Consider the following 15,567-nt stretch of genomic DNA (forward strand, 5'->3'; position numbering starts at 1 on the left):
CTCACACCACAGCAAAGACAAAGCCCCAGGTATTGCCACCTCACCAAATGTTTGGAAGATGACCGGAGCCCTGGGTTATCATCCAAAGAGCTAGAACATGCCCTCAACAGTCGTAAGAGATTCAACGGTGAGATTGGATTAAAAATTACAGGTCAGGTTGTATTCGTTTGAAATGGAGATGTGTAGGACCCCCCTCTGTCCCTCATCCCTCACATCTCTGTGAAGCAGATGGGCAGAGCTGCGCTCCTCAGGGACAATTTTCAATTAAATACAGGAAATAATTTAAGCATGTCTACGTATTAACATATCTTTATTATTTGTGCTGCAGTTGTGCCCAGAGGTTCGAGATGAGATCGGGGTTTGATTGTCTCGTTAACATAGAAACATACGGTGAGACTCTACTTCAAAGAGATGGCAGGAAAAAAATAGATTAAAAAAAAGAAGTAGGGACTTAAGACACACAAAAAACAGTGACTTGTCCATCGTTTCTTGAGAAGTTTGTGCCATATTGTAGATGTGAAGCCAAGTTTCCGCTGTTGTCTGTATATTCACTCTCAAAATGAATGTTTTTTTTTGTCTAAAGAGGGCTTTGACACTCTGGTGGGAATTTTCCCAGGCCAAAACTTTCAGATCTTGATGCCTCCATCAGCAATCTACATTACTCTTCCGGATCTTCCAGATGAGAGGGTGGTACTCAATGGCTTTAAGTCCAGATTGAGAGCAGTGACAAGTGGTGTCCCTCAAGGGTCCGTCCTGGGACCAGTACTGTTTAACATTTTTATCAAAGACATAGACAGAGGGATTGAGAGCACCATCAGCAAGTTTGCAGATGACACCAAGCTGTGTGGTGTTGTCGATACACCGGAGGGACGGGATGTCATTCAGAGGGACCTGGACAGGCTGGAGAGGTGGGCCCAGTTGAACCTCATGAGGTTCAACAAAAGCAAGTGCAGGATTCTGCACCTGGGAAGAAACAATCCTCAGTATAAATACAGACTGGGGGATGAGGTGTTAGAAAGCAGCCCTGAGGAAAGGGACTTGGGGGTGCTGATGGACGAGAAGCTGGACATGAGCAGGCAATGGGCTCTCGCAGCCCAGAAGGCCAATCCCATCCTGGGCTGCATCAAAAGAAGTGTTGCCAGCAGATCCAGAGAGGTGATTCTGCCACTTTGCTCTGGTGAGACCTCACCTGGAGCACTGTGTGCAGGTCTGGAGCCCTCAATATAGAAAGGACATGGACCTGATGGAGCGGGTCCAGAGGAGGGCCACCAAAATGATCAGGGAGCTGGAGCACCTCTCCTATGAGGACAGGCTGAGGGAGCTGGGGTTGTTTAGCTTGGAGAAAAGGAGGCTCCGGGGAGACCTCATAGCGGCCTTCCAGTACCTGAGGGGGGCCTACAGGAAGGCTGGGGAGGGTCTGTTTACAAAGGCCTGCAGTGACAGGACGAGGGGCAATGGTTTGAAGTTGGAGAATGGGAGATTTAGATTGGATATTAGGAAAAAGTTCTTTACCGTGAGGGTGGTGGAACACTGGAACAGGTTGCCCAGGGAGGTGGTTGAGGCCCCTTCCCTTGAGATATTCAAGGTGAAGCTCGACGAGGCCCTGGGCAACCTGGTCTAGTTGGGGGTGTCCCTGCTGACTGCGGGGAGGTCGGACTAGATGACCTTTGGAGGTCCCTTCCGGCCTGGACCAATCTATGAATCTATGAAGATGTGGTGTTGGGGGATACGGTGTAGGGGAGAACTTTGTAGAGTGGGGTTGATGGTTGGACTCGATGATCCCAAGGGTCTTTTCCAACCTGAACGATTCAATGATTCTATGATAGATACGATATCATAGATACGATATATAATGCAGCCCCCTCCAGCATTATAAAACAACTTAACGGCTGCAAGTTTTTTTTACCTTCTTAGAATTTATACGACAGTTCTAATTCTCCAAACTACTAATTAAGCAGTAATTGTTCGTGTCCATTAGGGTTTTCCTCTTTGGAGCTTAGAATTTTCAGCTGTGCAGAGCCTTAGGCTCCATGGGAGGAGAGGGAGCAACTTTGAAGAAGTCTTTGCTAGATTTTGCGGCGTGTTACGCGCTTGGCTTGCGTTGCTGGGCCAAGAGGATCAAAGATGCACGTTAAAAAGAGACATGAAAATAAGATTTCAAGACGTGCACTCCCAGCTTCCCAATCAAACGCTTTCAAGAAGGCGCATACGAATTCCTGCACGCTCCTGGAGCTGAACGTAGCTTTTTTTCTTAGGTCATGTAAAGGCAACGGGACTTAAAAACTCTTTCTAAAATGATGCCTTGTTCTTCTGTTCTCACACATGTAAAGGGGGAGGAAGGGATGTGCTCTGAAGAAGAAAGTCCACGTTTCTCTACGACTCTGGAATTTGGCGCAGCTTTCCCACCGTATAGAGTTTTTAAATGGTTTGAATATCTGTAAAAATCGTCATTTTTACACGTTTTCTCACGGAAAGGCTTAGGACACGTTAGAGATGGAAGCATCATTATGGACACCAGAGGAATTACCTTTTCTGACCAGCTTAAAACCCAGTCCCAGGTTTTCAAATCAGCATCTCTCTGCTTTGTCTCACGTGGTGCAAACGCTGTCATCAGCTGCAGAATTATTCTACTGTTCCTATTCAAAGGCTTTTTTTTTTTTAAAAAAAAAAAAAGCATTTTTGCTGTTGGGATGTCACCAACGTTGAGCACCAACCCCAGCGTGCAGCTAATGGTCACCCTCTGGGTCTCCTACCACCCTTCTCCTCCCAGCCTCCCGCCTTTTCCCATTATTATATTATTAAAATACCCCAGAACGAGTCATCACAACATCCCAGCATGACATTAATCATCTTTTTGACATATCGGAAAACGCTATCATAAAGTCACCACGTTTCATTTTCCCAATCCATTAATCTAATTATGATCTACTGGAAGTTTTACGCAAATTGCTACAGCTAGCGTGACGTGGCAGATATTTTGGGGTTTATGTCTGCATAATTGGTAAATGGAAATCTCCTTGGCACCCTTCCCTTTTCTTTTCAACTTTTATTTCATGAGTAAGCTTTCATACAGAGCTCCACGGAGACGAGCCCAGCCAGGTCATTACCACGCTTAACGCCTTCTGAGTCGGATCAGTACAGAAATCGTTATTTCTTACCTCTAAAAGATCAGAATTGGCACCTGTGAATTCTCCAATATCGTTCAACCCACCGTTAATCAGCCAACAGCCTTGCCATTTGTAATCACGAGCAAAGAAATTAAAAAATATTTAAAAAGAAAAGAAAACGAAGCGGCTCCACTAGAATTGGGTCTCCCTGTTGGAATTATTCATTGGAGAATCAGTCAAGCGGTGATTTCTCCGCCAAAGAAAAGGTTGAGTGAGAGCAGGGGATGCTCGCTCCTGAAATTTATGAGACCGACATCAAATACCTTTCATCCGCCACCGAAAGAAAATACAACAAATTTTTCACTGACAAAGCTGAAGTCTCAGGATATTCTTATATTCCTCTGCACCTGGGGAGAGCGTCTCCAAGGCAATATGACCGCTCAGTCATGAGAAAAATCACTCCATTTAATTCATTCTAGAGCGCAACTGTTACCTCTATAGAGTTGTATTCAAGACGATCATCACGGAGAATAAAGTTCTCCATCACTATTATGAAAGACTGAGTACTACTTCTTCATGTGTTGAAGTGATTTATTCAGTACCTGAAGTGCACTCCTCAGACAAGTGCCGTAAAAGCTCGGGTACGGGCCGATTCAGTTGTTAAAGAAGTTTTGCTTGAAGGAAGTAATCAATTAAGTACCCGAAACCCGATGCAAAGCTGCCATACGACGTTATCGAGAGGAAAGGAATTAAAAAGCAGGCCGTCCTGTGAGCGTGTAGGTCTCCACCCTTCCCCTATGGGTGATCTACTCAAGGAGATTGTCCATGGCTTCCAAGCCGAGCTTAAAAAGTATTCAGGATTACAAAGGGGCAGTGAAGTGTCTAATAGGATTTCTAAAGAGACTGATATCTGACTTCCATCCAAAACCAGTAAGCACTACACAGAAATAACTTCTGGTCCATCAGCAGCAGCACACTGAAGGTGCAAAGAAGTTTGGAATTTCATGATCGCCTCCAGAACGCTGAATCCTGATGCACAACGAAGCACACCGTGGCTAAGATGGCTATGGACAGCCATCGTGGGCAACGGGGAGAAGAAAAATCACATGATGGAGCTCTTGAATGGGCTGAACTATCTTTGCTCTTGGCTCTACCTGCCTGATGGACCAGAAGAAGAAACACGGGCTGATATGGCTCAAACTCAGTTGAGTCAGCTAAACCTCTGAAGTTGGATAAAATAAATACACAGTGCAGAGCGTAGGCCAGAGACTTCATCTGTCCTGTTGTAAAGGTTTCACCACCAAACACCGACACACCATGATCACAAGTAAAGCTATTGTCTTCTCTACAGCCTGGCCTCAGAGAAGATCAACAGTCCTGAGCTTAAAGCGTGGAATATTTTGTTTCACACCTTCAGTGGGAACCATCAGACCAAGGGGAATCATTGAAAAAGGGAAGATTGAGATGAGATCTGGGGAAGAACTTCTTTGCTGTGAGGGTGGTGAGAGCCTGGCCCAGGTTGCCCAAAGAAGCTGTGGCTGCCCCATCCCTGGAGGGGTTCAAGGCCAGGTTGGAGGGGGCTTTGAGCAACCTGATCTAGTGGGAGGTGTCCCTGCCCAGGGCAGGGGGTGGGACCGGATGGTCTTTTAGGTTCTTTCCAACCCAAACTATTTGATGATTCTATCATGAAGGCAGGAATTTCCAGGGCAGCCAGATCCCAGATGCTGAGAAGGGAATAAAGCCAGTGGGCCAGGCTGGGGGTTTCAACTTTCAACACCCATGTGCGTCCCTCTTCTCAGTCTCTCAACTCTAAGGTCTCTGGAAAGATGTCCAGGAGATGCTTTTGTGGAGATATGAACACAGAGAGGAGAACGTGGTTCCCAGGAAGAAGATCAGGGAAGCATGGATGTGCACACGTATGGCCTCGGTGTTTTGCATCCCTGTTCCACCCAGCAGGACACCAGTTTAGTAAAGAGAAATGAGGGTGAAGAAGAACTCAGGACGACAGCATGAGCTTCTAGAAGTAAAATAATGCCTGAGGTGGACCTGGATTATTGGGTTTGGAGCATCTGCGTGCTAAAACGGTGACTGCAAGTGAGAGCCGGGCAGGATTTCTGAAAGGCAGCTGATGTCAAACAAATCTAATGGCTCTTTAATAGAAGCATCTCCCGCTCCGGAATCTAAATGATACATAGGTTGGCAGCGTGCTTCAAAATAGCAGACAAAGGAACAATGAAAAGAAGCACCGCAGTGAAGCTCGGGAAGCTGCAAAACCCCAATTTTTCAGCTGGATACATCACAGGTTGGATGGAGGGGAAGCGGGGCGACCTCCCGGCAGGCTCCGGCTAACGAGACAAAGGAGAGCCGGGGAGCCGAGAGGATGCGAGCGCTGAAAGCCACCAGGATCAAAAGGGATGAGGTCTTCGGAGGGGAGAGAAAAAACTCACTGAAGTTCATCATTTATTTAGGTATCAGTCTTCGCTGTCGCTTCCGCATCGTACATTTAAGATAATGTATAACCCTCACGCAGAGGTTTCACAGGGAATTTTACAACAGGGGGGATGAGGCCACACAACGTCTAGGAAATACATTTTTTTTCCCCTCATTCCTGCCGGCAGCACATTTTGATTCATAACCTTATTGCAAACAGTATTTTCATTAGGCAGAGAATTCCGTCTCCTCATTTTGTGTAATTTTCTTGTAATGGTTTCTAATAAAGCGGGTGAATAATGTAGGAAGTGTTGGCAACTGTTCTAATTTTTTAAAAGCTTTCTCTGGGCCCTTGGTCACATCCCTCTGGGGTTCATTTTCTGTGGATATTTAAATGACGGGATTTAATTAGCGCGGTTATTCATGGAAATTGATTTTCAAAGTTGTACATGCGAACGCGCACGTCAAAATTTGTGACCAAAGTGCTTCTGTCCTTACCCAGTTACCAGACGCACGCGGCTTCTCCGGGCAACGCCAATTAAGCTACGCTGCTCACACTTTGAACATTCGCAATCAGACCAAAAAACGTACAACGAAAAGATACCTTCTATTTGGATAGTTCCTAACTTTCCTGAAACCTCAGTCTCCTGGAGGACGTTCAGCAAAAAAACCCAAACCAATCCAACCCTGATTTCAGCGATCGAATAATTTGTAACTACGTATTCGATATGCTCTAAACAGTGGCCCTCGGAGGTCGTATATTCACTGTTCATTTAATACAAGAAGGATAATAAATACTAAAGCTTCACAAACCCCAAGACATTTCTCCAGTTGTTAAACAAGGCACTTTCAGTGAGAGCCAACCAGTCGGAACTCTATAAATTGAGCTGTGTGGGCATCTGCTCCTCAGCTTTCGCCAAAGCACATTGGCCTTGATAGCTCTGTCCATACAACGTTCTTTTCTAGTAGTTCTGGGTCAACAGTGGGGAAAGCTTCAACTGAAAACTCATTAAAGATAGGAAACAACTTAAAATAATCTTGGGAGAATTTAAATCCCTTTTTGGAATTAAAAAAACCAAAACCACTCTGCATTTAATCCTGACCATTAGCGATTAGACATGCACGGTCATTAGCAATAGCTTTTATCTTTATATTCCACAAAATTTCTTCCATAGTCCAGTCTCAGACGTCTTTCCATTTTCCATTGTAACTTCACACTTGCACCAAGCATTCTCAAATCAGCCTTTTCCTGTAGAACCCATGGAATATTTGGGAGTGTTTACGCACGGCTCTTTGCAAATACCTCCATCGGGAAACACACACCCGGACATAGAGAAGCTGTTTGATGAAGTCACAGTAAAATGAGTTTATTCTGCTCTCCAGGTTTCCCCAAGGAAAGAGGGAAAAAGGTTGGATGATGCAGTTTCACGGTGCTGTAAAATACCAATTCCAAAGAAAAGCGTCTCCGGATATCGGAGTTTTGGTCCTTTAAAATCAAGACAACTAGTCTACCTGTGCACCAAGTTAACGAGTCTTCCTGGAATATCTGAAATTCCCAGATGACTAAGCCGAAAACTTACCATTTTTACCCGGAATAAAAGCGCTGAAGAAGAAATAACAAGGAAACAAGGAAACCATTAAACTTTTGGACTTCCTTTAAACTTTGAACCGCTTTTCCCAGTGCTAGGAGAACGCTCCGCCGCCACTGGAAGGATCCGGGTCCCCGCGTACCATGCTGCGAATTCAGATGAAGCGTCACAGAGGCTGCGCCATGAATAATGAATCACTGCCTCTCTCTCGGCACCATTTTTGACAGACATAAAATAGGAAGTTTGCGACTGCCATTCAATTCAAACATGGCGGGGGGGGGGGGAGCAGCCTGGGGAAAACCATCTTTAGGTCTTTAATGAGATCTACTGAATAAAATGAGCATTTGAGCAAAGAAATTTGACGTATTTGAAAGCGTCCAGAGTTTTGAAGGTAAGACCAAATGTGAAACGGAACGCAGAAAGAGCCTGAGAAAGCAACACGTAAAGGAAGCACCAGCCTGAAAATAAAGCTGCAAAAATAGCATGATGTCAGAGGCACCTCCTTTTATGAAATGGAATGAATGAAAACAGCTACTTACCCAAATTTTCAATGGAATAATAGCGCTGTTTACTGTCCACCCGCACAGTCTCCGCGTAGGGGCTGCCCACGCCGTAGCCGATGATGTACCCGCGGACGACGATGTTCGGGTTGAGCGGCGGAGTCCAACTCATGACGATGCTCGTTGTCAAGGGCCTGACGTGAAGAGAGCTTGGCTGGTCAGGAACCTGAGATTCTGGGATTCAAGAGGGGAAAAAAATAAAAGCATAAATTAATATTCTACTCCTTCAACGTTACTCTTCGTAAGGTTTGAGCTTAGACTAAAGTATTTGCACCAAAAGCCCAACCAGGTTACATGCAGAGCTTACATGCAATTTCCTTTCTGAGCTACATCCTTCCCTTCCAAGAGCAATGAGGTTCCTCATCCTGTTTTAAATGGAATATCTCCTAGCGCTCTCCACCTTTAGCGTAAGGCTACAACAGAGTATAATATAAATGATAAAATGATGCAGAAAAATGAACGGTGACCTGCAAAAGAATTATCAGTAGGACAACTTTTCTCCTCCCTGGTCTATTTAGAAGTTCAGCAGGATCCTGGCAGCTGATTGTATGAGTTGTCCTCCCGCTCAGAGATTATTTAAAAAAAAAATAATGGTTTACTTTGTTAGGGATACACTAGTATTTTCTGGCCATAATCTGTCTCTTTCCCGTGAAAACAAGAAGTGAATTTTAACTCTTGGACATGCATCTCTTTCTCTGAAGCTGCTTTAAATAATACATCAACGTTTAGAAAAATGAAATAATAGAATGAGATATTTTATTTACAGGTATTCCCAGGTAAAAATCCATTACTTTGGGTAGTAATTAATCACTCCGAGTCTATTTGCCTTCTACAAGCCTAATTTTACTGTAAAGGTTAGATGAGTAAAGGCCTTTTGTTTGAGTTTACGCCGTAACTACCATATCGCAAGTCTCTTCAGAGGAGCTGCACAGTAGCTTGTCTTTTTGAGAGCAGAAAGAGACAAGTTACTATTTTTCCCCAATAAAAAGGCTTGCAATATAATAGATGAAAGTTTATATGGGAGGCAACAAGGACAGGGTAGAAAAAAAAAAACCCCAACCAACCCAGTAATAATAAAAAATGATGTAAACTCCAACAAAAGACACTTCACAATTGTGAAGCATTCCCACTGTAAACCTTGGAAAAAGGCAATAAAAGGAAGAATTAACGCTTTTCAATAAGCAGTGCCATAGGTACGTCCTTGCTATTTTACGTGCTTTTGGGCTGTAATTCTTCTGAACGCATTAGAGCCCTCTGAAAACCTGGCGATCGGTACGTTACCAGCCTGAAAACACCCAGCAACTTCCCAAGCCCTTCGTGTTCTACTCCTTAAAAATTCGCGAAGCGCGCGGCTTGTCTGAAGGTTGAGGAAAATTCAACGAGAAGTGGCTACTCGCAAAAAAGAAGAAACCCATTGCACCACCGTAAGTCAGGTTAAGTTGCCATTAAGCGCCCCCCCCCCGCCGCCTCCAACTCCCAAACTTTGCTTTAAAGGAGAAAAAGTTACTCCAGCAGCTCTTCCTCGACGGCGCTGTTTGAGAAACAAACCCCAGAAGCGTTTTCTTACCGGCCCCAGAGATAAAATAACAACTGAAGGCCTTGAAATGAGAAGCTGGATAACGGAGCCATATTGCAATTCCCTCCAACTCCCTGAAAGCAGCAATTCTCCGGCAGCAAAGGGAGATCAGAGCATCCGAAGAACACACTGCCTTCAAATGATCTTTTTTTTTATATCCGACGCAAAGACAGGGATTTCCATCACGGTACAGACACCTCCAGGCAGCCGTTTAGCTTAAAACTACTTTATTCAAACATTGCATATTCTTTAACTCCAACAATTCACGCATTTCGGAGGTAAATCGTCACTTCTCGTTTCAAGAAGCAAAAGGCAGTTTAAGTCCTCGGGCCCTTCTTGTGAATTAAATCTCCAAAACGAAGCCACGTAGAAGTCTCTAAAACATCATTTTGAGTACTGACGTTTCATAAACACAGGTATTTTTTGAAGACGCGGGTTTTTTGCTTCAGCCTTGTGTGTAAAGCAATTTTACTTACGTTTTCATCAGCTTCACTCTCAAACACTTTCTGGAAAAAAGCATTTTTCTTATTCTGGAACAGCTCCGAATTTGAGAATTTGCGTCGCGGAGTTCACATCCCAAAGCACAAAGTTCAATGTCAGAATCAACTATTTCCCCCCCCCCCTTAAACAAAGTATTTTTTGATTCTTTTTACAAAGCACCACCTTTTCCCCAGTGAGGATTTCTCCCAAATGTAACATACAGCCAAACCTTTAAATCCATCAGTTTTTCAGGAAACTGGACCATCCGGCTCTGCTGCTTTTCAGTCTCCCAGTTCTACTCAAGATATCCAGGAGTGAAAACCCTTATTGAAACATGTACCTCATGTTTCTGCTTTCTTGGTCAGGCATTTCCTTCCAATTTTAGATCAAAAAGTTGACTTTTGTTTCTCCTGGGCTTGAACATGACGCCAGAACTACTTCTGAGGAGCAACCTTGAGATCTCATTCTCCTCCATGAAGTCCCAAGAGAGGAGTTCATCCTACATCCCAAGAGAGGAGTTCATCCTACGTCCCAAAACAGCCAAATTTATGGTTTCCCTCTGAACTGCCCCAAGAGTTTATTGCTTGCTCTCACGTAGGGAGATCTTTGGGTACTTGCAGTCAAGTGCTCAGACACACGAGCTGTGGGTGGCAGCCAGCTCCGCGGACCAGCATCTGGCACGCAGGAGGAGAATTCCTCATGAGATCTGCCCACAAAACCAGGTTTCTTGGAGCTGCTTTTCTTACTCTCTTCCCTTACGGACCTTAGAATCCTGCAAAACGGAAGCTGAAGCTCTGTGTCACTGCCTGGTGTCACAGAATCACAAAATCACAGAATGCTGTGGGGTTGGAAGGGACCTCTGGAGATCATCTAGCCCAACCCCCTGCCAAAGCAGGTACACCCAGAGCAGGTCCCACAGGAACGTGTCCAGGCGGGGTTTGAATGTCTCCAGAGAAGGAGACTCCACCACCTCTCTGGGCAGCCTCTTCCAGGGCTCTGACACCCTCACAGCAAAGAAGTTCCTCCTCATGTTGAGATGGAACTTCTTATGTTCAAGTTTGTGCCCGTTTCCTCTTGTTCTGTCGCTGGGCACCGCTGAAAAAAAGACTGGCCCCATCCTCCTGACACCCACCCTTGAAGTATTTACAGGCGTTGAGTAGTCACGTAGTCACATCTCCTTCTGGGATTCCACATCTGCTCACACATGTCTCCAGGTCCTCCGCTGCGTTTCTACGGGACGGCTTGAGCACCCACGTCTTCCAGCAGGGAAAATAGCACTTGGTGCTAGTTAAAGGTCCCCAATTCCACTGTCAAGCTTGAAAAATGCTTTAGCTTTGGGTCACTTCAGCAGTTTTCTCATTCCAAGTTGTATATTTTACAAAGTCAGGGTAATTTTCCCTCATCCCATTTGGTTCACCTATCTCCCCAGTCATTTCCCAGTATGAATTACGGTACGACGGCAGTCTACCTTTGTCACGCTCTTCCTCTTGGAGCACTCATTTAGAGCTGAAGCTAAACCCTATCGCTACCTAATATGTGTAACAGCTTCCAGCTGTTCAACGCCGTGATCAGAAACCAGGCATCCTAAACCCCTTTTCCTGGAGGATACCTCTCCAAAGTTGATCAGTGATTCTCTTGCATCCTGGCTCACGCTATTTAAAACAGACACTTTGGGGAAAACGCCGCTTTCACTTTTTTTTTTTCCTTTTTAAAGCCCTAAATTTGAGGCTTAGAATAAATATTTAAAGCCTTCCCAGCTGTTAGCAGAGGCACGCGAGCTTTCCAGGGAACGCTGAAGAAGCAGCTATGTTTGGATTTCTAATCACTTGAACAAAACACACTAATTAAAAGGGATATCCGTCGGGAGTTGACGCCGCTCTCCGGGATACTGTTCATCTTCGTGTTGCCGACGCCAACCAGGCTTCCAGGGAAAAGAAGAGACAGGGCATCAGCCACAGCAGCGGAGAGGAGACCGCGGTCACCAGCCTGAGCTCCAGCCCTCCCCTGGCCAACCAACCTTATTTTGCAGGACTAAAATAATAAATTAAGATTTAAAAAATAGAAATCTTTTTTGCCCCCAGGAGTTTATGGGAGCATTTTTCTCTCGGACGCAACGCGGTGCGTTCCCAGCGTGGGGCTGCTGCGGCTCCAGGAGGAGAATTCATCCCCGCCGCAAACGCACGTAAATACAATACAGGGACAAAAAGCATCATCTCTTCTTTAAAACCTTGCTGAGAAACCACAGGTACTGGTTTCCTCCCATTCCGCGTGCCGGGCGCTGCAGCCGCTCCCCCTCCGCTGGAAAATCGCGTTTGGACATAGGGAAAAGGCAGAAATTCTTCAATTTGCAAGGGTTGGTTTTCGAGATCACAAGGAAATTTGGCCAGTCAAAAGAAAGGCACCATCCAGTCCTGTGGTGCATTTAAACTGATTATTTATTTATTCTTTCATCCACTTCGCCTTTGATCCTTTTTCAGGTGATTTGTTTTAAAAATCACAGCAATTTTCATCAGTTTCCTTTTATTTTCTATTCATCTCCTTTCTGCTACCTATTTGTTTCTTACGGGTTGTCTGTAGTTTTGCCGTGACTTCCATCTGTCAGATTCTTTGTTCCATTTGATTTGCGCTCCGGTTAATTATTTTATTTTTTTTTTTAGGTAGACTTTTTCATTACTCTCCTTTTATTCTTTTACCGCTTCAAATATTCCAGGCATTTTCTCTAACCCTTTCATTTCCGTGTTTTCCTTCCCCTTTTGTGTCAGCATCCGCACTGATTTACACAGCCCACGGTTTTCAGGTCTCCGCATCCCGTCATCTCGCGCTGATTATTCGGCTTCGTTGCCAACCGGCGTTTCTTGCCGTCTGCAAATAAAGGCTGGGAAAACAGGATTCGACCTCTTTGAATATTTCCTCGGTGAGTTGTTAAGACCGTCGGCACGGCTCTCATTGTTCCTTTTTTCTGATGACGTGGTGCCATTGATCATTTACGGAGTCAGAGACTCGCCCCGGCGTCTTATTGCAAATGGCCACGATGCTCGGGAGCTAAATTCTGGCAGGGAGTTATTTTAACAAATACAGTGATTTTTGGCTCCTTGGTCCTGGTGATGACAGAGAAACACAACCCAAGGCACGTGGGACCCAGGAATGTTAAAAAAAAAAAAAAACAAACAACAACCCATCTGTTGGTAGGTGTTTGGACCCTGGGGATCTCACCCTAACCTCGGCCTGGGTGACAATTGCGGTGACAGCCCTCAGCTAGGTGGTTTTTGGAAATAACGGCTTTTAAAAGAGATTAATTTACCGTCCAGATCGTTCTCGGGTGTTTCCGCCGTGTACCAGTCCGAGGGGGGGCCCGTCCCATTCACTGTCATGGCAGCCACCTGGAAACTGTACTGGCTTCCTTTCTCCAGTCCTGGTTGAAAATAAAAAGAAGCCCATAAAAATCATACAGAAAGAAGATTGAAAAAATAAAACCCAAATTAATGACGTTCCCACGGTCTGCAACAGATTTGGAGTAAAACGAAATCTCTGGGAATAGCCCATTGGATTTGCCACGTGGAAGGAAATATATAAAACGCACGTATCCGCGTATATCTCGAAAATATAGATGCAAATCTATAGCAACGCATCCCCCCGGCGCTCGTAGCCCCACGGCTCTGCAGGGAGGTCGGAATTCACACGGGAAAAGACGCTTTTTACCTAAAGAAAAAGGCTTCGAAAATTGAACGAGGGCTGCAACGGCCCAGGACTAGTTTGGGTTGTAGCTCCCAGCGGTTGCGCTCCTGCACAGAAAATTAACGGAGATCCAAATAGTAGAAAAATGAAGAATTGTTTGACGTATCTAAGCCGTTAATCGCGCAGGTAAGAGCGGGTACGCTCTCCTTACGCAGGCAGCGCGCAGGCCAGGGACTAGGGTAGCAACTGAAGAGCGTTTTGCTTTCCCGTGCTCCCGATTAACTCCCGAGCACACAGTTCGGGAGGGGGAAAAAAAAAAAAATCAAAATAAAGTCTTGCCGGTGTTATGAAATAAGCACGAATTCGGAACCAGACCTTTTTCCTCTGTGGCTAAAATCATCAGAAAAGAATTAGCGCAGCGTTCCCGCACGTGCCACAAGACTCCCGGGTCCCTAAGGTGGGGACAGAGGTTTATCTTTCTGCTCCGTCTACACTGACCACAAAGCACGGGACAAAAAAAAAAAACAAACCCACCCTGTTTTCATTTAATTGCCCAAATCATAGAATCATAGAATGGTTTAGGTTGAAAAGGATCTTAGAGATCATCTGGTTCCAACCCCCTGCCATGGGCAGGGACACCTCCCACTGTATCTACTGCAAGTGAGTCCCAACTGTTGATTTCACACATCGCGATTGGCAACGGACATTTTCCCTGACTCCAGCTGGCATGAGGGATGCCCAGAATGGGCACGTTTCCACTCCCTACGCTGTGAACGTGTATCCAGGTGATCCACCTTCCTGTTCTGGCTTAATGTAATATTCTTTCAGTACTCGCTATATTTTGCCATTTAACGCTTTAGCATTACAAGTTTTGAAGCATCGTTAATGATAAAAATTACATCTATAGCACTTTATTTTTTCAAAGTGCTTTCAGTTAATTAGTTAATAAATTAATTGATCTTTAACAATATAAGTAGGTGGCTATTTAGATAACCATTTTTAAGTGGATAACTGGCAGACAGAGGTTAAGGACCTTGCCTATGATACTATGGCAGCGGAAATAACAGAGTGTCAAGATTAAACCAAAATTAAGTGCTGATTATTAAAAGACTAAAGTATACCAACAAATGAGGCGGAGGCTATTCTTTATAGGGGAGGTAAACTTCCATGGGTTAGGGGGAAAAATAATGCAAAGCTATCGTCAACCCCAGTTTACAGAAGCGAATTAAGGTCGTGCCGAATTTGACTTAAATAACGTAGGCAGAAATCTTCACTGAATACCACGACAAGCCACCAAAGAAATACTGAAAAGTCGGTCAGGGTTGATTTATTCTACAAATTCTGAAAACATGATTTATAACATCCACAGGCAGTCGTAGTCCTTTACGAGACAGAGAGACAAGGTAAGTTTGCTTTAGCTTATTTAGAACCTCTTAGAAAAAAAAAAAAAAAAAAAAAAAAGAAAAAAAATATCCTCCGGAGAAGGCGGCTCATAATTAAAAAGAGCAGTTTCATATTTAGCTGACGTGGAAGCCTCGTCTAAAATTGATAAGAGTCACCTGCGTTGTGACTCTGAACTCCTCCGCTGTTGCAGATGTTCTTATTATCCCGTAAAGCACCCGCCTCCCAAAGAGGACGGCAGCAAAGATGTGAAGGGCCTCCATGTTAATATTTAAAATGTCCACTTAGAAGAGCCACATCTCCAGCAATCACAGTATATGAATGTGGAAAGTAATATGGGATGTAGATAATTTTCTTAATTGCTTCCTAAGACACGTATTCCCAAGCTCCGTAAAACAAAGCCCATCGCTTCGGGCTACGGGGAGGTATCGGTAGTAGGAGGGTTGGGGCTGCTGGAAGCCCACGGTCCCACCTGGACTCCCACAGCTCTCCAAGCCCGGAATAATTCATGGGGAAGAAAGTCAGGAGGTGCGGATCTACCGTGATAGAGGTGAATCTGCTCTGCTCTCCCAGGGATGGGACCTGCAGGGATGGCGGCAGCGGAGCTACGTCGCTCCGGGACTTTGACCGCATCACTACGTTTTCTTCTCTAAGCCATCCGAGCAGCAGCAACTCCGACATCGGAGCAGTTTTCATCACGGTTTCTACTTCATCTGCCAGAAAATAAATCCTTCCCAACTTGGAAGAGG

The 15,567-nt window shown here is 44.9% G+C and overlaps 1 protein-coding gene across 1 annotated transcript in view; it reads right to left on the minus strand.

Annotated features, from left to right (window-relative positions):
- LOC141476561 (netrin receptor DCC) overlaps nt 1-15,567 on the minus strand; it is a 581,575-nt gene that overhangs the window by 78,102 nt on the left and 487,906 nt on the right. Inside the window, exons 14-15 of the mRNA XM_074165252.1 lie at nt 13,044-13,154; nt 7,666-7,860 (exon numbers count right to left, since the gene is read on the minus strand). Of these exons, the coding sequence (XP_074021353.1) occupies nt 7,666-7,860; nt 13,044-13,154 (306 nt within the window). The remainder of the gene's footprint in view (nt 1-7,665; nt 7,861-13,043; nt 13,155-15,567) is intronic.

The sequence above is a fragment of the Numenius arquata genome, chromosome W, assembly GCF_964106895.1.
Source record: "Numenius arquata chromosome W, bNumArq3.hap1.1, whole genome shotgun sequence".
Classification (NCBI taxonomy): Eukaryota; Metazoa; Chordata; class Aves; order Charadriiformes; family Scolopacidae; genus Numenius; species Numenius arquata.